This window comes from Citrus clementina, unplaced genomic scaffold (assembly GCF_000493195.1).
Source record: "Citrus clementina cultivar Clemenules unplaced genomic scaffold, Citrus_clementina_v1.0 scaffold_9, whole genome shotgun sequence".
In the NCBI taxonomy this organism is placed as follows: domain Eukaryota; kingdom Viridiplantae; phylum Streptophyta; class Magnoliopsida; order Sapindales; family Rutaceae; genus Citrus; species Citrus x clementina.
Genome location: NW_006261964.1, coordinates 24,250,433 through 24,274,135, shown reverse-complemented (window position 1 = coordinate 24,274,135; position 23,703 = coordinate 24,250,433). Strand labels below are relative to the sequence as shown.

The following is a 23,703-nucleotide window of genomic DNA, read 5'->3' as shown; positions in this document are numbered from 1 at the left end:
TCAACAAGTATTGCTTGGAACTCTAGAGAATGACTTATTTGAAAATTTTCATACCATTTTGGGTCATATCATAATTTTAGAAAGTTTTGGAAATGACAAGATGGTAGTCTTTGTTGCGAAAGCAGTTTTCCTTATGCCTTATGATAGTTTAGGGTAGGGTAGGTGTAGTAGTGCGAATTGTTAAGGTTCCCCCGCTTGGACCAAGCATTTCCCAATGGATGGGCTAGTAACGATTGGTAGCCCTATTACTTAAAAATAATAATTGTAGTGTGGACGACAAAAAAATTTTTTTTTATAAGGAAGTTTTACATTTACAACAAATTTGAAATTGGACTTTTTTGTAAAATTTTATGACCTTTTGGGCCATAACGCAGTTATAAAAAATTTTATGATAAAACTATAATTTTAAAAATAGTTAACTTTAGTAGCACTGTAGCAACCGGCTAACTGGATTATGGGCGGTAGCTCATTGGAATGAAAAAGACTAACCGGATTTCGAAAGCGGTATGCCAGATGTGCAAAAATTCAAATATTTGTTGTAACGGTAACATAAAAGTTGCTAACCGACTTCACAAAGCGACAAGCCGGTTATCACCAAAAAGTCAATAACTGCTAGTTTTCTTCTCCAACTACAAAATGGCTCAAATCAAATTCATTTTGTGACATACAACCATTGTTATCATTGAGCCATCCTTTGAAATTTGAGCATAAAATTTGTATTCATTCATTCACACAAATTGAGAATTCATTTGTAATCAAACACATTGTGTGTGAGAAAATTTATTTGTAATCTTTATCTTTAAGAGGTTGTAAGTGTTGGGATACACTTGGATTAAGAGATTGGGGATAATCTCTTGTTGTAAAGGTCCATTAACACCTTGGAAGTCAATTGCAAGCATTTGAAGTCTTAGGAGGTTTAGTTAGTGAAATCCTCAATCCGAGTGAGCTTGGAGGCGTGGACTTAGGTGAGAATTGTCGAACCACGTAAAAATCATTGTGTTTGTTTTCTCTTCTCTTACTCTCTTATTATTGTGCTTTATTGAATTTATTATTTTTTATTCTATAAGGCATTAGATTAAATTGTTGTATGGTTTGCTTAACTTGAATTTTAAAATCTCAATTCACCCCCTCTTAGGTTGCATAACTTGTATTTCAAATTATAAGCCAATGAATTTGGGGGACTTTATTATTCGTTAAAAGTATATTAGTTTGTAACACTTATCAGTGAATGACACACGTATGTGACATCGTAGTTGAGATGTGAATTATGCATCCTAATTTTATAAGGTTTTCTTTTTATAAATTAAAATTTGGATTCCACTGGTAAAAGTAAAAAAAAAAAACCAGCTTTTAAACGGTGCTTTTTGAAATGTTAATAATATATTAGTGTATAGTGTATATTCAACTTTTAATTTTTAATTTTTTTTTGAAATTTTACTCCCGATATTGTAAGGGAAACTCGAACTCGAACTCTCCTCTTTGTAGATAAGATGAAAAAGCGCCAACAAATTAAAAACAAATTCTAATAGTTTAAATAACTATAAGGTGATAAATAAAGTGGACACGTATACGCTTTTCGGAATTAATTTAATTGTGTCCAAGATGTGAGCTTTGTGCTTTTGACTACTAATTGATATAAATTATTGAATTGAAAAAGTATGAATTAATTATTGAATTATCGATCGACATTATACGTGAATTGCATTTCAATGAACTATTAAAACTTTCATGATTCACGTTTGCCGCTATTCATGATTTCCTTGAGGGAAAAAAAAAGTTGAAAGATATTATTAAAAAATATAAAGTAAAAAAAGAAAAGCAGTTTGAACATTTGGATTATAATACTTGCTAGTGCAGGAAAAAAAGAAAATAAAAAATATTATTGTTCGGGTTGGATTTTTATGATAGTGTCTAGAAATATAATCGACTCCAATCTATTCAAAATTTATTACCATTGAACTGATCTCATAAGTACAACTTGGAGCCTATATTAGCGGTCTAGTTTACAAGTACAACATGAGGTTTACGTGAATGACCTGATTTAATAATACAACCTTAAGCCTCCATGAGCGACTGGGAAACTTGCCAGTCTAATCTATAAATGAAGTAATCCGACTTTGAAATTCATTTGTCTGACCCAAGAATTAACTCAACATAGAAGATTATTGGTTAAAATAATGTGACTTAATCTCTAGGAAAGTTATGTGCCACGATTTATTTAAACTGCCTCCAACTGACAACTATTTGCAACTGCTGAAGAAGTGGGTTTGAAATAAGAAGGCAACCACCTACGACCATGAGTCTATTTAAGCTAAAGAAGGCAACAAAGGTAGGGGTTAATAAAATCAACCAAAAATTCTACAAGTGACCTCTCTAAAAGTCTTAACATTCCCAACAAGATTTTTAGCTCTTCTACCGAAAATTCCTTTATTTTAAGTCATTCATAATTCTTCCTTCTCATTTTTTTTCTCTCTTTATACATAATTTCTGATTTAAGCATCAAAGGGTCTACGCCGAAACCCCACCAATGTATCCTAACTGTGTTTTATGGTTGGCAGGTATAGAAAGTTGCAATTAGACTGGCGTTTGAGCTTGAATTCACACTATAATTCCCTAAAAGAAACAAATTCAGCTGTTGAGGTCGTTTTTCGGCATCAACAATTATTAAAACTAAAGAGATGAATTTGCCTTACCTTTGTGAAATGTCTTAGTGGTCTTTTCATTTTTTGAACTGTGCCATGCATCCAAAGCTTATGCTAGTTACTCTGATTCCTTGATACTATGTCACTTATCACAAATGACGATGATAGAAAATCTCTGTGCAAGTATCAATCTTTGATTATTGTAGATAAGTAATGGCATTATAATGTGTTGTACAAGAAATTGGTTAAACCGTTAAGTCATCACCTAGATTATAAGAAATTCCTAGAGAGGAGGCAAATGTTGCAGTGGCATCACCACCTTCAGTTTGACTATATAGTGTACAATCGAATCACCCGAGAAGAGGATCAACGCAAGAGAAATTGTAACTAGACTGTTGACAATTAGATAGACATTGGTTAAAAGTGTTGAAATAGTAAAGAATACAAAGTTAAAATATTTTTTCTGCTTTTCGTTGATCATAAGTTTTGATCTTGCTAATAATTGTACCCTTGAATGGTAACCATGCTCGCTGCTGAGTGATTATTAAATTGTGATGTAGAAGAGTTCAAATGTAACTTGTAAGTACGCAAAAAATAAACGAATCTCTCATTCAGCTTTGAGCAGGATCCTGCTGCGGAGTTCAGTGGTACATACTAACGAACACCGATGCCTCCCCAGACAACAGGAGTCAGATTGGTTAACAAAGCTACAAAGTGTTCACATTTCTTGATCACAGCAAGAGCTATGCAAACGACAGCCGCTAACCATAATCGCTGCATTTTATGACAAATGACAGACATTCAATACACGCATACAATGTCGTAGACATTTTTCTTATTAACCAAGGTGAGATAGATTACCTTGATGACGGGGTGTTCACGGGGCTCATAAAGGATGCCATTGCTGGGGAACATGTCACGAACAATGTTGCTTTTGGGTCAGAAGGTTTGTTGGCCTGAGAGATTCACGCCATCATTGTTTCCCACTTGGTTGTAGCTTACAATTGATTTTGCGCCCAGTGGCAATCAGAAACTACACAGCATTTATCATTTGATTCCAAGCCCAACAAGAAAATCAACCAAAGAGACAAAATCACAATCGGCCCTGCTAAAAGTAAAGCCAGTTTGGCAAGAAACAAAATCACAATCTCATGCTTTAACCATCTAAGGAAAGAGCAAAATAATCAAATTTAAGAACCTGAAATGCAGCAAGAAAAACTTCCCCCTTGTATCATTTAGCCCCATAATCACATTACTGTATTTCTCAATTTAGCATTCCACAGTACAGCAGCCATATCCACCTCCTCCTTCTCCTTAAAATTCTCTAAAGAACACAAAAATACAAGATTAATCAATTAACCCGTTTTTCACAAAAGAAAAATATAAATTAAAACCCTTCTGACCAGAACAAGTAATTGACAATCTAGCTTTTAAAGATTGATAACCAGCTCTTTAGCCTTAAGAATAAACTCATTTTCAATGGAGTTGAGAATTGTTTTTACTCCCCAAACAACAATCATAATCCCATCAAAATTCAAAATGAACAAAAATTGCATGAAAATTTTGATTTTGAAATTGATCCACGAAATAAACCTCATGCTAGTGAACAATAATTGAATTTATTGCTTACAAAATGTTTTTACTTTTTAATTTTTTGGTTAAAAAATACCCTAGTTCAGGGAAACGAGCATGAGATGCAGCAATACCCAAGATCACTCTATAGAACACTGGAACACATAATTTCAGTCCACCCACCTATACAATCAACTACTCTGGGTTATCATAAATACTATTTATATCCACAACTCAGATAAAGCAATACAACAAAACACAGATATAGAGACAAGAAAGAACCTTGAGTAATTACCAGCACTCACTAAGATTTTATTGATTACTTGTTTCGACCACAGTTTTCCATACATCGCACAATATGTTTCTCGCTGCTTCAACTACGCATCCAGCACTGGTGTGCCTTGAGGAACCTGAATTTCCATGGGAAAACAAGTTTATGTAGTGATTATTCATCTAAGTTGGTTTGTACTCAACACTCTGATCATTTGATCAAACATTGTTGTGACCAAAAAGCATGGTAAACTTTTAATCTAAATCCATTTTTTCCCCCTTTTATTGTTGGAATGAATCCATTTTCATGAAGATCATCAATGATTTTTTACCATATTTAGCTGAAAATGGTGGAAGAATTAAGGATTATTTTATACTTACAAGAGAAGCCTTGGTAATCAGAGCTAGCTAGAGAATTGTAGCCCCACAGAGGATATAGAGGAATTTGCACTCTCATTAGGATTCAAACTGATGAAATATAGCTCACGTGGCAGGCCACCTGTGCAAAATTATTTAAGTTAGTTACAACTCTGTAGCTGCTTAACGCATTGGGAATAAAAACAGAGGCCTGGTGGAAGCTGGAAGATACATCATCTTAGAATCTTCATATCTTTCTTGTTCTGTGATTCTTGCTATTTTCTTGTTAATCCAACAAACAATTCTTAATCAAATCTTGACCTAGGATTTTTTTTATTCGAAGCTTGAGTCGAATCAAGTTTGGTATTTTCACAATAAAGATTAATTAAATACAGTCAAAGTTATCAAATTTAATGTGAAGTAAAAAAGAAAATACCAGGTAGTGATGGTAACTGCAGCTGTTTTCTTGTGAAGATTTTCACTGATGGTGCAATGTGATTACCTCGTTCAACATCCTATGCGACTCATTCCTAGTTTCATAACCACAAAGATGAGTCCACAAAGGTTATATTTAGATGAACAGAAAGATATAATCAGCAAATTTGAAATTAAGGCTACTGTTGCAAAAATTATATAAAGCAGGATTTTTTTTTTAAAATATTCTTTTCTCTAATAAGTTTTAAAAAATGCAGAGATTCAAATGCAAAAAAATAACTGGAGCTGCGTCCAGGCTATGTCATTTGAAACGATCTGCTTCAGGTTCTGTTATTTTAACTTCTTAGATTACAAATAACTAATAAATTAAAAGCCAAAGAGAAGAAATTACCGGTGGGTTCAAAGAGAGCCTCCTTGCACATTGTGACCATTAATTTGGATGTCAGGAATGTGAAAGATCTTTGCCCAGTCTTCTCCCACGTCCTTTTTGAAACGCTCTTTTAAAATAGGACAATTATAAATTTCCAACATCTTCAGTTTTTGGCTCCGAAGAAGGTCCACAGGAAGCGACTTCAATTTGCTACAACTCCCTAATTCCAGAGAAATCAGTTGGGGCATGACTGTAATATCTTCTTTTTCAATTTCCCACTCTTCCCATTCATACAAGCCCCTAAGTGTGAGCTTTTTCAATTTTGGAAAGGCAACAATTGATGAAGATGAAGATGAGCTATGATGATTTTCTATTCCCCAAAATTCATCACCAACTCTTTTCACACTTCTCATGCCAATTATTTGGAGTATTTCAAGAGATGGCAATTTTCCCAAAGAAGGCATTATCTCACAATTGTTGCAGTGAGTGAGATATAACTTCTTTAGCTTGTTTAATAGCACTACCCAACTGGGCAACGCAGTCTTGCCTCTGTAGTAACACATCTCTAATGACTCTATATTTGGAGGAGCTTGCAAGGCTTCACTAATTGCTTCATGGTTTACTTCATTTTCCAAGTTCATTGCCTCCCCCGATCCATCATCTTTTTCCTTGTTAAACCTTAATTCCAAATGAACAAGATTCTTCTTTTTGTCAAGATTTGTAGTTTTAGCTTCATCAATACTTGTCACATTCCCCAACCCTCGAATTATGAGAGACCCTCGAAGGTTATTCAAGTCTCTCATACCTTCAAGGTTACAGGCTTTATTACCATATTTCCCACGACCACTCACAACAAATTCACTTAACGTCCTAAGACAAGTTAATCTCTCAATTCCTTTTGGCATGTAATCTAAATAAACATCGACAAATATTAAATGCCTGAGATTGACTAACTTGCCTATTCGTTGAGGTAGTCTTCTCAAGTTGCTACATTCTTCAATCTCTATGGTTTGCAAATTACATAGCTCACAACACGTCTCAGGCAATTCTTCTGTCTCCAGCCAAGCCAATTTAAGGTATCTTAAATGTATCAAAGTTTCTATCCTTTTTGGAATTTCACAGATTGAACTAAGATAGTAATATCCAGATACCCGTAATGCCCTTAAACATGTCAGTTGATCAAAAAAGTATCGTAAGACCGCTGAAAGGTCATAAAGTGAGCTATAAATTAAAAGGCTACGTAACTTTTTGGCATTATATATGCAAACAGGAAATGAAGCATTGTAGCCAAGAAACAAAATTGAATGACGAAGCTCCTCCTGACAAGTGTTTATTAACGACTGTGATACTTCAGAACCATCAACTTCTATTGAAAGATATTCGTTCTTAGTGAGATACCGTGCAAAATCATGAACTATATCATGCATTTTACATCCTATGACGGTACCCTCATCATCATGAACAAAATCTTGGAAGAAAGATCTTGTGGCTAACCAATCAAAATACTCTTGACCAATTATCTCCATCTCTTTATTTCCTTTTTGCTCAATATAACCTTGAGCCATCCATAATTTAATCAATTCATCTTTCTCTATATTGTAGTCTTTTGGAAAGACAGTACAATATAAGAAACATTGTTTTATCATAGAGGGTAAATCGTTATAACTTAATAGCAGCGGGGCAAAAAGATATTTTTCAAGCTCTTCAAACCGCCACATCTCACTATTTAATACACTTTCCCACTCTTCTCTAGTTCTTTTAAACCGCAAGAGACTTCCGATAGTTTTAGCAGCAAGTGGCAAGCCCTTACAGTTGCCTACAATTTTTTGTCCAATTTCAACTAATTGCTCACACTCAGAAGGAGGTCTACCAAAAAAGGCAAATCGTTTGAACAACCCCCAGCATTCTTGTTCAGATAGCTCCTTAATAGAGATAACATCTGTTGACTCCATCATTCGAACAGCTTTCTCATTACGAGTGGTAACCAAAATCTTACTTCCGTGAAGTCCATGCATTAGACAATTATGGAATGGTTCCCATTTACTGTAATCATCTGTCCACACATCATCTAATACGAGAAAAAATCTTTTTCCCACAATAGATGCATATATGTGTTGCAAAAGTGATTGCAGTTCACCTAAATTCGGGGCAGAACCTTCTAAAGCTTCAATAATAGCTTTTGCAATCCTAAACTCATCAAAATTGTCTGATACACAAACCCACATCCTTTTATCAAAATTATTAATCACACAACTATCATTGTAGACAAATTGAGCAAGAGTGGTCTTGCCAATTCCACCCATCCCTACAATAGAGATAATTTGGATGGCATGTTGTTCTTCACCAAACTCACATAACAACTTACTCTTTAGAATATTCATCTCCTCATCTCGACCACGTACTTCAGACACATTAATCAAGGAAGTAGTTTGCATCCGCTCAGATTTCTCAGGATTTCTAATGACATTCAAATTAAACATATCTTTCTGTTTGGCAATATCATCTAGTCTTTTATCAATTGCTTTAATCTTGAGAGCAATATCATGACGCAGAAAGATTTGTTTAAAACCAAAGCAAGAGGCAGCTGGAAAGAAGGAACGTACCTTCTTCTTCTTCTTCTGAAAGACACGATCAGCATTCTCATCATCATCATCAACTCCCTCGATAAGCAGTTTGAGTCTTGCGGTGTTCCACTCATCTAACACATCTTCCATGTCGTAAGATGCGTCTTTTAGCTTTTCTAACGAACGTCTTACCTGTGCCTCCTTCACTTGCCTTTGCTCTGCATCAATCAGCACAGCTTGAATGGCTTGAAAATTGTCTGACAGTCTTTTCACTTCTTTTCCAACACCCTTTACCAGCCTCAATCGCTCTTTTGTCTCTTCGACAGCCGCTGAAATCAGCTGTTCCAATACAAAGGAAACGATTGTATCAACAACCATGGTGGAAGATTGAGAGGAACTTACGAGCTGAAAGGAAGAGAATTTGATTGTGAAGATTCGTTGACATGTATTGAGCCAATCTTATAGTTGAAATGGAAATAAAAATGAGTGTTGTTAATTGATGATTGGGCCATGTAGTGTTATCTGATTGTGTACTTTACCTTTTCTTTTCTTTTTTATTGGTTGTGGGATATGATTGCAATTTGTACACTTTATCCTCTGAAAGTTGGACACGGCTACCATGCAGGGCATAAAATCCCTGTATGGTACAGGGGATGCCCTTAAGCCGTTGGATTCAGTTTATTTGAATCCAATGGTTGGGGTTTTAGTTTGAATAAAAAAAGAAAAAAATGAATAAAAGCAGAAAAAAATATGGCAACCGGTTTAAACGGGGTAGTTACAGTACGTAAAAAATTACTGTTGGATTGAATAGAGTGGATCCAATGGCTGAGATTTGTTTTATTATTCAATAATTAAAAAAATTTGAAAGAACAAACTTGTAAAACTGAAATAAACAAAAAAAAAACCCACCACTCACTCACCTCACCGTCACCAATCCCTCACCTCACACACGTCAAACACCTCACCACTCCTCATCTCACACACGCCTCACCACGGCCATCAACGGCGGCAGCTGAAGGAGTTCCTAGGCAACGATCAACGGCGGCACAAGGACGGGCTGATCTCTGCCGTCGGCAACGATCAACGAAGGCAAAAGGATGGGCTGATGTTCTTCGTTGACAATGATCAACGGCGGCACAAGCACAGCCCCGTTCCTCGCCCCACATTCTCTTTACCGCCAGAATCATCAAGCAAAACGTTAGTATTAGATTAGATTTTCTGAATTAATTTATAATTAGGGTTTGATTTGAACTGTATCAAGGTTAGATTTGAATGATTGATTTGGGTTTGATTTTAATTGTTGATTTGGGTATGAATTAAAATTTTTATTGATTTATAGTGTTGGTTTATGTCTTTCCCTTCTCAAGCTTTTGGGCACCAGTGCATGGATCGACAGCAACAAAGAGCAGGGGCTACACAGGCACAGCCTCGGCTTCGGCCTTAGCCTCAACCTGGCGATTTTTCTGCTATACTCGGTGTATTCCTCACTTCCATTGCTATTGTCTCACTGGCAAATTCTCTCTTATTCCTAATTCGTGCTTTTACGTATATTTAGTCACTTTCAATCTGGTTTATTAGTTAATGTGTATGATATTGTGTTCTATTTCTTGGTTTTTTTGTAACACGAAACTTTTTTTTTAACACTTGGTTGACCATTTTTGGCCAATTATATTTGATTTTATAGTCACAATTTTTTCTCATTTAGTACTTTTTAGGTTTTAATGGTGACTTAAATCTTCTTTTTTTAATTGTTTGAGTTGAATCTTGTAGCTCTGTAAATATTAAGTGTTGGGTTCTCACCTGAATAAAGGGCTTTCCTTGGAGTGAAATAGTGAAATGAACAACGATTTCAATTGACTAGTTGTAAAGTTTAATTTTTTCCTAAAATGAGCAGATCAACAATATATTATCATGGGCAGTGTTTTTACCCAGATTTTGCTTGGTTGCTTGCCTACTAGTATGAACACTTTATTGCTTTGAAAACTCATTTGCTATATTAATGCTTTGGTGGTAAGTTTCTTGTATGTATATCTGTAGTTATATTATTTTGATTGGAATTTTCTGTATTTAACTCTGAAACTGACTTGCTGGATTTAAGTAATAATTAGTTATTTTAGTGAAAGTTTGAGCATTTGTGTAGGTATGAAAGTAATATTAAGTTCATTTTGAACAATAGGTTGTTTTGATGAATATAGCTTTTGAATGAATTTTCAAATGATGTCAATGTCAAACAATAGATTGTCATTGCTTCCTGGAAGAATAGACCAATCAAGTTACCCTTGTCGTGCCTGGAAATTATTCGGAGGGGGCAGAATCTGTTGGATGATGAACTTTGCTGCGGCTTTGTTGCAATTTTGTTGGCTGCAGAATTTTAGGCTTGGCTTCAGTGAATATAGGTTGATATTTGCAAGGCAACTTTATACGGCTTATGTAAAATTTTTTTCTTTTTCCATTTACATTGTTGGGTTGCGTTATAGTTGCTGAGCAAGTGAAAGAACACATTCAATTTTATACAACAATTATAAGTATTGACCGTGAGGCAGGATACTGGAAAATTGTTGTGTTATTACCCCTCAATGGTAAAATGATTGCAATTGGTATGGTGATCACAATTGATGACTTTTGAATGAAACCATATGTTTTAATTATTTATTTATCCTGTTATTTATTTTAATAAAGCTTAGTTTATTTCATTTGCATGGATGTTTATTTCACAAGATACTTATTTGAAAAATGTCAAAAAAAATGTTATATTGCTAAAAAATAAATACGTTGTTAATAAGCTGTGTTGAGCTTTTACTTTAAAACTACTTACCTTTCTTCCTTTTTTAATTTGCCGTAAATTTATGCAATATATCAATCCACTTTTTTTTCGGAGATGGTACTTGTAATAAGGTTGGATGATGCACTTGGTGCAATTTACTAGATTTTGGTGGATTTTTAGGATGATATGTAGAAAATATTATGTTTGACATAGGAATAGTTAATTTGATTTATTTTCATTAAATTGTGTTTCCTATAATTAGTTAAAATAAAATAAAAATAAATTGATTAAATTGATTTAGCGGAATGGGGAAATAAGCCTATAAATTTGTATGAGAATTAATAGAATTAAAAATGGTTGTAAGGTTATTTATAGTGGAGATTTTGGCTTTAAAAAGCGCCGGCAAAATATAAGAGCTCTTCTGAATTTAAAATCAAATTCGGATTGGAATATTATTATTTTGTTGGTTACCTTTATTCATAATACAAATACTTCGAAAGTGGTTATATTTATAAAAAATTAAAAGAAAAATGTTAACAAAATAATATTATTGAATGTCTAAAACGAACACTTGTAGTCTAAGGTATGACCATTGAAAGATTAAAATTGGTGTACAAAATTCAAGTGAAATGGTTAGATTTAAGACTAAATAAATAGTATTCGTACAATGAGTGTTGTTAAATCCCTTAATATTCTTCTAATGCTTATGTTAAAGTCACTTTACAAAATGGTGGATTAAAAATTTTCGGGTGTTTGGAAAATAATTATCTAAAACATTGAATAGTAAATTTAAAACACATTACTTAAAATATGTAACAATGAGTACCTCCGTAACAATGAACATAAACATCAAATATTAAACTTCGAACTTGAAACATAAAACATGAACCATAAACATGCAAAATAGAAAAAATTTAAGGTATTTAAAAATTATTACATAATACATTGAACAATAAATATGAAACACGTTACTTAAAATATGCAACAACGAACATAAAATATGAGTACCTCCGTAACAGTGAACATTAAACATAAAACATGAAACATAAAACGTCAAACATGAAACACAAAACGTAAACATGAAACGGGGGCAAAAAAGAAAAATTACGGGGTATTTGAAAAATTATTACATGAAACATTGCACAACCAACATGAAACACGTTACTTAAAATATGCAACAACAAACATAAAATATGAGTACCTCCGTAATAGTGAACATTAAACATAAAACATGAAACATAGAACAGCAAACATGAAACACAGAACGTAAACATGAAACCGGGGCAAAAAAGAAAAATTTCGGGGTATTTGAAAAATTATTACATGAAACATTGCACAACCAACATGAAACAGATCACTTAAAATATGCAACAACAAACATAAAATATGAGTCCCTCCGTAACAGTGAACATGAAACATAAAACGTCAAACATGAAACACAGAACGTAAACATGAAACACAGAACGTAAACATGAAACGGGGGCAAAAAAGAAAAATTTCGGGGTATTTGAAAAATCAGTACATGAAACATTGCACAACCAACATGAAACAGATCACTTAAAATATGCAACAACAAACATAAAATATGAGTCCCTCCGTAACAGTGAACATGAAACATAAAACATGAAACATAGAACGTCAAACATGAAACATAGAGCGTAAACATGAAACAGGGGCAAAAAAGAAAAATTTCGGGGTATTTGAAAAATCAGTACATGAAACATAAAACATAAAATATGAAATTTAAAATGTTAAACATGAGATAGATTTCATAAAAAATGAATAAAATTTTTGTCTTTTTGTTAACACACATTTTATTTTATTTTTTAAAATATTTATAATAAAAAATATTTTTTCTATTTTTACTTTACTTGTCCTTTTCTACTTCTTCTTATTATTATTTTTTAAATATTTTTTATTTTAATTTATTTAAATAAAAAAATACATATTAATGGCAGCAACCGGCTGGAAAACCGGTTGCTGCCAGTCATAAAAGGGGTCAATCTATGATACAGGGACTTTGAGTCCCTGTATCATAGCCGTGTCCGAAGTTCGAAGATTTGGATTGCAGTACTTTATGTCATGTCACAATGTGATTGATGACCTAAGGCCGGCTTTAATGGTTTGGGGGTTTGGCTACAACGCCGTTGGCATTGTACCCGGCACCATACCGGGCTCTCAAAAAGAGAGCCCAGCTGTCTTGGCAGCCAAAGACTTGGTGCAGCCGGTTAACAAACCGGTTGCACCATATTTTTTTTAAAAATATATTAAAAATACAATATAAAAATGAAAAAATTAAATAAAATGTCAAATAAGTTTTTTATAATATAATTAATAGCAAAAGATAAAGAAATTAAATAATATAATAGAAACCCTATAATACAATATAATATAATTAAATAAAATGGCAAAAAATAAAGAAATTGAAAATGAAAAAAATAGTATTTCAGGTTTAACGTCAGTTGTTGCATGTCTGACGGTAAGATTTCATATTTAACGTAAGATGTTGCATGTTTTGGATAAAGCCAAAATAAAGAATATTTCGGAATACTCTCGTCCATTTCATGTTTGACGTCGAAGTTCCAAACTTGACGTGATAAGTTGCATATTTCGCGTGAAGTGTTGCAAGTTGCATGTTTAACGTCAGTTGTTGCATATCCGACGGCTGGATTTCATGTTTGACGTAAGATGTTGCATGTATTGAATAAAACCAAAATAAAGAATATTCCGGAATATTATCGTCCATTTCATGTTTGACGTCCATGTTGCGAACTTAACGTGATAAGTCGTATATTTCACGTGAAGTGTTGCAAGTTTCATGTTTAACGTCAGTTGTTGCATGTCTAACGGTAGGATTTCATATTTGACGTACGATGTTGCATGTTTTGGATAAAGCCAAAATAAAGAATATTCTGGAATATTCTTGTCCGTTTCATGTTTGACGTCGAAGTTGTGAACTTGACGTGATAAGTTGCATATTTGGCGTGACGTGTTGCAAGTTTCATGTTTAACGTCAGTTGTTGCATATCCAACGTCTCGATTGCATGTTTGACGTCAGATGTTGCATGTTTTGGATAAAGCCAAAATAAAGAATATTTCATAATATTCTCGTCCGTTTGACGTCGAACTTGACGTGATAAGTTACATATTTGGCGTGAAGTGTTGCAAGTTTCATATTTAACGTCAGTTATTGCATATCTGACGTCTTGATTGCATGTTTGACGTCAGATGTTGCATGTTTTAGATAAAGCCAAAATAAAGAATATTTCAGAATATTCTCGTCTGTTTCATGTTTGACGTCGAAGTTGCAAACTTGACGTGATAAGTTGCATATTTGGCATGAAGTGTTGTAAGTTTTATGTTTAACGTCAGTTGTTGCATATCCAACGTCTTGATTGCATGTTTGACGTAAGATGTTGCATGTGTTGAATAAAGCCAAAATAAAGAATATTTCAGAATATTCTCGTCCGTTTGACGTCGAACTTGACGTGATAAGTTACATATTTGGCGTGAAGTGTTGCAAGTTTCATATTTAACGTCAGTTGTTGCATATCTGACGTCTCAATTGCATGTTTGACGTCAGATGTTGCATGTTTTGGATAAAGCCAAAATAAAGAATATTCTCGTCCGTTTCATGTTTGACGTCGAAGTTGCGAACTTGATGTGATAAGTTGCATATTTCGCGTGAAGTGTTGCAAGTTTCATGTTTAACGTCAGTTGTTGCATATCCAACGGCTGGATTTCATGTTTGACGTAAGATGTTGCATGTGTTGAATAAAGCCAAAATAAAGAATATTCCGGAATATTCTCATCCGTTTCATGTTTGACGTCCATGTTGCGAACTTGACGTGATAAGTCGTATATTTCACGTGAAGTGTTGAAAGTTTCATGTTTAATGTCAGTTGTTGCATGTCTGACGGTAGAATTTCATGTTTGACGTACGATGTTGCATGTCTTGGATAAAGCCAAAATCAAGAATATTCTCGAATATTCTCGCCCGTTTCATGTTTGACGTCCATGTTGCCAGCTTTACGTGATAAGTTGTATATTCTACGTAAAGTGTTACAATGAATTATGTTTTAAAAATACAGTTTGACCTAAAAAATGTATGAAACGATGTTATGACCCAAAACGTTATAAAAATTTTCAAATTGGTCCAATTTTAGAATTTCTAATTATTACTTTATTAAACTCAAAACTTTCTGAAATTAAGATATGATCCAAAATATTAGAAATTATAGAATGACCCAAAACATTTAAATATTTTCAAATAGGTCCAAATCTAAAATTCAAAACAATAATTTATTAAAATCAAAGATTATGAAAAACAACTTAACTCCATAAAAAAATATTCTTATTGTAAAAGCACAATACATAAATTTATATTTAATCAACACATGTGGTTTGTTATCAAAATCTCAATACAGCACATTAGTCCAAAAATTTCCAAAGCATACGGAAATAACATATTATCCATGAAATATCAAACAATCAAAACAAATTCATATCATTTAAAACAAATACATAATCCAAAATCATAATGAAAATGTAGGTGTGTCCAAATACAAGCATAAGAGACTACTGAGGTGGTGAGGATGGTGGTGATGAAGGTGGATACGGGTATGGAATGCCGAAGTGCTCAAAGAGGAGGCGTTGTCCATGAATAAGCTGCTGCTGCTGCTGGTCAAACTCAGTCTGCCGCACAGAGAGTGTCCTCACCTCATCCATAAGCTGCTGAAGAGTAACTTCTTCAGAAGTAGGAGGCTCGGGATGTGGTAAAGCAGGTGCAGAGGCTGCAGGAGCCGAGGGAGATACTGAAGGAGCTCGACGTCTACGCTGACCCCGAAATGAATGCGAAAAAACAGGTAGCTGATGGGCTGGAACCATAGCATTAAGTGGCCGATCATCACTTAGAGCAAGAAATGTGAACTTATTATCAGTGACTTTTACCCAAGTGCCATTACGACACTCAAAACCTAAAGAACTAACAACCTCATCCCCAATGCTCTTAGATGGCCTACATGATGGTTCTTGGATATGGACGCTAAAATATTTAAGGATTCGGGTGATGAAATGACCATACGGAAGGGAACGAGTAATCAACTTAGGTATACTAAGCATGTTTCAGACAATGGTGTATCCTAAGTTGACTGGACGATGTCTAAGAATACAATCAATCAAGGCAACATCCATATGAGAAACTTCATCCAAATGGCCTGATCTAGGAAGTACAATACTCTGAATAAAACGAAGTAATATCCGAGTTTGAAGACAAAGACATTGGGTGCGAAAATGGATAGTACAATCGTCATCCGAAAGATCAATACGACGACATATATTCTTAACAGCATCAATATGAACATAATCATCAATATCAGGACGTTTCCTAGGTGAAAAAATTTCTAGGCCATCATCGGAAGTTCCTAGGATAAAGTTCAACTCCGAATCATCAAACTCAATCGAAACTCCTCCAACTGTGGTGATTACTCGATTCTCTTTCTCCGCGGAACAATCCATATTCGAGTAAAACACTTTCACCAAGTCGGGATATACATTTTCCTCAAAAACAATTACATTAAGCCAACCAACATCCCAACAATTGCAATAAAGTTCTATTGCTAATACTAAGATTATTCAACCAATCCGGTAAAACAAAAAAGGTTTGGAGTACCTCACAAGTCATGAACTGTTGGTGAAATCGTTTGGCTAGATGTTTGTGGTTCTGAAAGTGTGTGGCCTCAAAGTTGGATTTATTGGATGTGCCCTCTGCTTGTCGTGATCGGTTGGTATGTTGAACCGGTTCTTTGCCTTTTCTTCGAACCGGCCGTGAGCTTGACATGGTGAATTTGTTTGATTTGAAGTTAAATAAATCAATGAGAAGGGAGATAATAAGGATGGAAAGAGATTTTGAGAAGCAATTTCGATCAAAAACGGCTTCAGAGGGAGAAATCTAGAGAGAGAAGTTTCAGCTTAAACCCTAGAATCGATTTCGGATCTATTGATTTTGAGGTTGAAAAAGGGTTTCAAGGATGATTTTGGATACAAGAACGGATGGGAAACAAGTTTCATGGATCCATTTGCATAAAAAAAACATGTGAAAATGATGGATTTTGGAGAGAAAACGAGACAGGAATAATCAGTTTTAGAGAGAGAAAGCTAACCGGTTTATCGAAAGATAAAGGAGGAGATGAACAGTTTATATACTCGTGAATCCGGCTATCCGGAAATTCTTAACCGGCTAACCGGTTGTGGGCAGTGCCCTAGCCACGCGAATCCGAATTTTCGGTTTGAATAACCGGCTATCCAGTTTCGTCTCCAAGAAAAAACAGCAAACTGCCTCACTCGGCTGAGATCAGAAAAAACCAACTGTGATAGGGAATGCATAATTTGTTTGAAAGATGAAGTTTCAATTGTTTTCTTGCCATGTGCGCACCAAGTTTTGTGTGCCAGTTGCAATGACAATTATGGAAAGAAGGGGAAAGCTACATGTCCATGTTGCCGGGTTCCAATTGAACAGAGGATCCGTGTGTGGGGTGCCAGTTCATAGTCATAGTTTGTCTTAAGAAAATGCTGTCAAATCTCCTTCAGGTATACTGATATTATGTAATTTAAATTTTGTCCCGGCTGTTTGGACTGCATGCTTTTAAACCTGTCTTGAAATGATGAAGTGCTTCAGTGGAATATGGTTGGTATGTAAATAAGAAAATTCAAGCCTAAATAAGTGAAATGCATTTTACTTGGGTTTCAAAACTCAGAATCTAGCTGTAATAATTTCTCTTTTCTTATTTGCCAAATTTGCATTAAGATTTTTTTAGAAGAACTTTTATGTTTTCACATTCAGAAAGAGTTAATTGCTTTAAAGCAAAGCAATTGCAGTAGCAGTGTGTATTGATTTTGTTGATTGGCTTGAAAGTCCGTTTTTGCTTCTTTAAAGTAATATCTAATATTAAAAAAATCTTCAACAAAAAATATGAATGAGTTGAAAAATCAAAGTAGTATTCCACGTTCCCATGTAAAAATAGATTAAGGACACCACTTTAAGAAAAGCTAAAAATAAAAATAGATATATATTATTAAACAAAATGAAAGTTGGAACTTACAAAGAGCTAATATTATTGCTTTAATCTTCTAGTATTTAGAGTACATCTTGTGGCTGATATTATTGCTTGGCTACGTGAAACCATTTTAGTCTTGTCAACACTATCCCAGAGGAAAATGTTTTTTTTATTCAAATGCTCTTCATCCACCAACTTGGTTCTTGTCAGTTTGCTTGGTAATTAGTTAATAGCTATTGGTATTTCCTTGTCTTACTGTGATACTTTGTTCTCCTCAGACATATGGATTATTAAAAACTAGTTCAGTCCAAACCAACATGCCTAGATCATATGGATGCACAATTATCCATCCAAGAAAGTGGATGGAATCACGACTGGCTAACAGTGTTCTCCAAGCAATTAGTGGCTTCCAAAGACAAATTCAAAACACATGCAGTTTGCTTTGGAAACAGTTTTCTATAACATTCCTTTATAGGTATTGAGAATGATAAAATGGATTAATCCAGATGCTTCGTAGTTCTAGTTGCTGAAAATATTCACTTCCAAATAACAAGAATAACAGTTTATCAAAAAGTCTTTGATGATAGCACAAGCGTAGACTGTGCTATCATCCCTTTTACAGCAATGTTTGAGATGCTAAGATGAAGGGGCAAACAAGCGGTAGAAACAAGTGTGCTATGCACAAACTCTGAGAAGGTGATGAACTAATACCAGTAAAGAAATATCACCTCTATTTTCCAGATAGTTCAGCTTCATTTGGAAATCGTCAGCCATCACCTCTGATGACAGTGCCAAGTTCCCAGACATGGAGTTCCTTCTCATTTCTCTCTCAAGGACATCAATGCATAACCGGTCTTTGTTAGTTTCTTGCCCCTGCTTATTTCTAGAACTCTAAGAAATAACTGGATTTAAATTTTATGAATTATATATTGTGCTAAAAGCACAAAGACAATCGTATGCAACTAATAATGTCAACACCTATAATTGGTGCTCACTAAGTGTGAAATGCCTCGTAATCAAATCCATTTGCTGTCTGATTATTATTTATAACCCATCAGTCGTCACAAAGTCAGTGATTGTTTAGAGTGCTCTCCATTGTGATTTCCACTTTGCCTTCAGGATTTTCTTCATCGTTATCATTGCTTAAAATTAAACAATTGGATTTAACCTCCTCTTCATACAATTCATATACATTGACTCGCTCTCGTTCTCTTTTCTACATGCATGTGTCATATACATTTAGGTATTTGTATGTGCATATATTCTATACAAAAAATTTATAAATGTCTCAGAGTTTGATGATGAAATGCAAAAATTAATGAATATGAAGTGTAAAGTGACCCTGATGAAATTCACTTTGCTTGCCCTCTAGGTCTATCTAGGCTTTTATCTATTCAAAATTTTCAAAGATTTATTATAATATAATCCCTCTAAAAAATGAGACCAATCACAGTCCAAATAAAAAAAAGAAAGATAAAGAAAAGTTAATACTTTAATGGCATTGTTAATACTTCACAGCAATCATGTCCCTCGAATCCGGATAACCGGATTTCACAACCGGTTATCCGGTTGTTCACAGCAAGCATCACAAAAAGTCACGGTATAACCGAATTTCACAATCGGTTATTCGGTTGTTGACAGCAAGCATGTCTCTTGTTGTCACGCGAAGCCGGATAACCGGATTTCAGAACTGGTTATCCGGTTGTTGACAGCAAGCATGTCTCTTGTTGTCACTCGAATCCGGATAACCGGATTTCACAACCGGTTATCCGGTTGTTGACAGCAAGCATGTCTTTTGCTGTCACTCGAATCCGGATAACCGAATTTCACAACCGGTTATCCGGTTGTTGACAGCAAGCATGTCTCTTGCTGTCACTCGAATCCGGATAACTAGATTTCACAACCGGTTATCCGGTTGTTGACAGTAAGCATGTCACTCGAATCCGGATAATCGGATTTCCTAACTGGTTATCCAGTTGTGAAAAAGCAAGCATGTCCCTCGAATCCGGATAGCCGGAAATCACAACCGGTTATCCGGTTGTTAACAGCAAGCATGTCACGCGACTTCGGTCTCCCGGTTTTATGATTTCAGCAAGCATCAACGTCTGTTTCCAGTTTTCCGGTTGCATGTTTAACGTTACATGTTGCATGTCCTGTATAAAGTTTTAAAAAAATAAAGGTAAAATTACCATGTTTGGTTGGTTAGGTTTGCAATAAATATGATAAAAAAAAAACTCACCTTCCCTCCATTAATGAGGGATTATCCTAAGGCTCATGTCCAAGACTTCTTCACAAAAAACACAGTCACTCCAAGACATAGTCCCAAATGCTATGTTCTAAAATCTCGTTCAACATCTATGGTGCCTAGTTTTCAACTTTTCATAAGTTAAGTTTCTCTCCAACAAAGGTATGTGCTGTAATTTAAGTAGTAGATTTGTGCTCCCATAGATGGTTTCATAAATATTATTATATTAAATTATTAAGATAAAGGGTGTGAATTATGTTATTAACAAAGTTTTGGTTGAACAGGGGTTAAATATGAGTAGCCCACATAGTTCCAGCAACCTAGGAATATCCATTGCTCCAAAGGTTGGTTTACAGGCATCGGACGTACATAGCAGTCATTTCGACTCAGTAGAGGATGCAGAACTGTGGTATAACAATTATGCCTGAATGCTTGGTTTTGGTGTTAGGAAAGATGATATGCGTCGCGGAAAAAAGTCTGGACGAATCACAATTCGACGTTGGGTTTGTCATTTCGAAGGGGTAAGAGATGAAAGACAATCTCAAGACTGCAGTAGGGTGCGAGAACCACGACCTATAACACGAACCGGGTGTCGGGCATCCTTTCGAGTGAATTACGATGAATCAGTTGGTAAATACATCGCCAAAGAATTCAGGCCTGAGCACAACCATCATTTGGCTTCTAATGATGAAGTTCATCTCATTCGTTCATATCGAAAGGTTACTGATGCAGAACTTGCGCAAGCAAAGGCATTAAGGCATGTTGGTGTGAAGACTTGCCAATTCATGGATTACATGGCTGATCAGGTAGAGGGGCCTCAAAACCTAAGGTTCATACTCAAAGACATGCAAAACACGTTAGATGCTTCCACTCGTGCCGAGGTTGGAGATTCTGACTCAGACACAACTATAGCATACTTTGCGGCAAAATCTAAACATGACCCTAGGCTTTGCTTTGAGTACACACTAGATGATGAAAATAGACTACGAAATTTATTTTGGGCTAATTGTGTAGCTTGTTATGACTATCAGTGTTTTGGTGATGTGTTGGCATTCGATGCAACGTATAAGACTAATGCATATCATAAACCCCTCGTAACACTTGTCGGAACAAACCATCACTTTAAAACAACGGTCTTCGGTTTTGCTTTGCTCGCAGGTGAGACAATTGACTTATACACGTGGCTGCTGTAAACTTTCCTATCCACTATGGGCAACCAAAAGCCCGTGTCTGTAATTACTGATGGTGACAAGGCAATGTCGAAGGCAATAAAGACAGTATTTACCGGGTGCATCCATCGTCTTTGTTGTTGGCATCTCGAGCGCAATGCGCAGGCTAATTTGAAGAACGAGGACTTTACGAGAAAATTTCATGATTTGATGTTGACACCTATGACGGTAGCTGAATTTGAAACCCAATAGTCAGTGGTAGTGGCTGAATTCGCACTTGAACATCATGCATGGGTACAGAAAATGTATTCGAAGCGGTGCAACTAGGCGGAAGCTTATCTTAGAGGAACATTCTTTACTGGTATGCGAAGCACTCAACGATGTGAAAGTATGAATGCATATCTTAGCCGATTTGTCCAACATAAACTAAAATTGTATGAGTTTGTGCGACAAATAGATCGTGCTCTCCGTAATATTCGTACCACAGAAACATCTGATGAGTTCAAAACCAAATACAGTACTCTTGTTTTAAGAACGCACTTACAGAGCCTGGAGAAACATGCTGCACAATTGTTCCCGTTAAGAGTTTTTTCGAAGGTTAGAGATGAGATGCTGCGAAAAGGAGCAGTCATCGAAGTAAAAACTGTCAAAGCTGTCGATGCTACTTTGTACACAGTGACTGAATTTGGGACACCAACAACATGTTGGAATGTCATCCAGAATCTACAAGAAAACCACATACAGTGTTCTTGTCAAATGATGGAGTCCGTTGGGCTTCCTTGTAGGCATATGTTTCATGTCTTGAAAGTGGAACAAATTGCAAAGATTCCTGACAATATGGTTCTTCGTAGATGGACAAAAAAAGCCAATGAGCACAATACTTGCAGGACCACAAAACCAGAAGTTGACACCGAAGTTTCAGAGGTGGCTAGATTTAGTGCATTGTCTGCAGCTTGCAATAAAATGTGCTACAATACAGCAAAAAACGTTGAAGCCTATGCAAATGTGTTGGTAGAAATCAATCGGCTAACATTAACTTATGAACAACAATCTGAACGAGACGGTCTCCCAAATAAAAAATTACGGATGGGAACAAAACTTCGTAATCCTATAGTTGTAAAGACCAAGGGCGCTATGTCTAAAGCGAAATGTGTAGCAGAAAGCTCTAGAAAGTGTGGAAAATGTCGTCAGGTTGGGCATACAACACGAACTTGTCCTATTCAAGGAAATGATAACACCCAACTAAGGTATGTCCCAAGTTCTTTATCATGTGTTTAATCATTGCATTGTTGGATATTTCATTGCAAATAACTTTCGTGGTATTGATTTTAGTGTCGATGGAAATTGTTTTGCCGCATTCGATTCATCAAGCACCCAGAATCCTGGAGCCTTTGCTGGTGTCAATCCAACATTGTTAGGTCATGCAAGCAACCAATTTTCTAATGTATTTTATTAGTGGCCTCATTAAGCAGTGCCATTAAAATGAGTCAATATGTATTACCATTTGAATTCCACTATCATGTACCAACATGACAACCAGTTCAATATCAAATGATGAGATGTGAACACTGTTAACATGCATATGTTCATTATAGTTAAATAATGTCTCGGCCGAGAATACATAACCATGTCATAAATTTAAAGATAATTCTCCATTAAAATTGATTTTACAACCATCGTAAGCAAGAAGACAAAAAAAGTCACGGTATGACCTCCCAACACGTTTCAAACAACTTACAAAAAAAAAAAAAATAGTATGCAATCACTTGCATAATCATTCCCTAGTATGGTTCGATATCTAAGCGCGCGTTCTCGTGTTAGCTTTCTTCTTCTTACGAATGTTGCCGCTTTGTTGGTGAAATGACTTTTGCACTTGAGAGGGTACAGGGTTCACCATTTCAGCATAAATCGCAAACTGTGCGTTGCTTAGTTCCAGTAATTTATCTCGATTTTGATTCAATGTAGAATTAATTAGTTGAATGGCTAGCTTACCCCATGTATCCTCAGATGTGTACTGGTCAATTTGAAAGGAAACTAATATTACTTTCATATAACTAATATGTTTTATAAAATTATGAAGTTAACAAAATTTTGAGTTCAACCATTAAACCAGTTTGGCATAGTCGTACCAAAGTTGACGATTTCTTCGGAATAAATTCTGGGCTGTCCATATAGTTTATCACATAAACCCCACAGTCATATCCATTCCTTTGCTTTGGAACTCCAATGCCCCGGTTGATTGGAAAGTCTTGAAACTTCA

General features: G+C 35.3%; 2 protein-coding genes across 6 annotated transcripts; one reads left to right on the top strand and one right to left on the bottom strand.

Annotated features, from left to right (window-relative positions):
• Positions 1-2,862: 2,862 nt before the first annotated feature.
• On the bottom strand, positions 2,863-8,667 carry LOC112100234 (putative disease resistance protein RGA3). 5 transcript variants are annotated; one of them, XM_024189018.1, is made up of 7 exons: positions 5,668-8,667; positions 5,278-5,371; positions 4,866-4,983; positions 4,510-4,624; positions 3,841-3,966; positions 3,504-3,747; positions 2,863-3,416 (listed from the first exon to the last, which is right to left on the bottom strand). In XM_024189018.1, exon 1 carries the CDS (start codon positions 8,586-8,588, stop codon positions 5,676-5,678), a length of 2,913 nt encoding a protein of 970 aa, XP_024044786.1. In that variant the 5' UTR covers positions 8,589-8,667; the 3' UTR covers positions 2,863-3,416; positions 3,504-3,747; positions 3,841-3,966; positions 4,510-4,624; positions 4,866-4,983; positions 5,278-5,371; positions 5,668-5,675. The 5 variants fall into 5 exon arrangements, with proteins under 5 accessions (XP_024044786.1, XP_024044797.1, XP_024044790.1 ...); XM_024189029.1 differs by having other exon boundaries at positions 3,504-3,675; XM_024189022.1 differs by having other exon boundaries at positions 3,504-3,966; positions 4,497-4,624.
• Positions 8,668-20,702: 12,035 nt separating this feature from the next.
• LOC112100049 (protein FAR1-RELATED SEQUENCE 5-like) lies at positions 20,703-22,899 on the top strand. Its single transcript, XM_024187669.1, has 3 exons — positions 20,703-21,432; positions 21,901-22,690; positions 22,776-22,899. Exons 1-3 carry the CDS (start codon positions 20,703-20,705, stop codon positions 22,897-22,899), a joined length of 1,644 nt encoding a protein of 547 aa, XP_024043437.1.
• Positions 22,900-23,703: the final 804 nt, after the last annotated feature.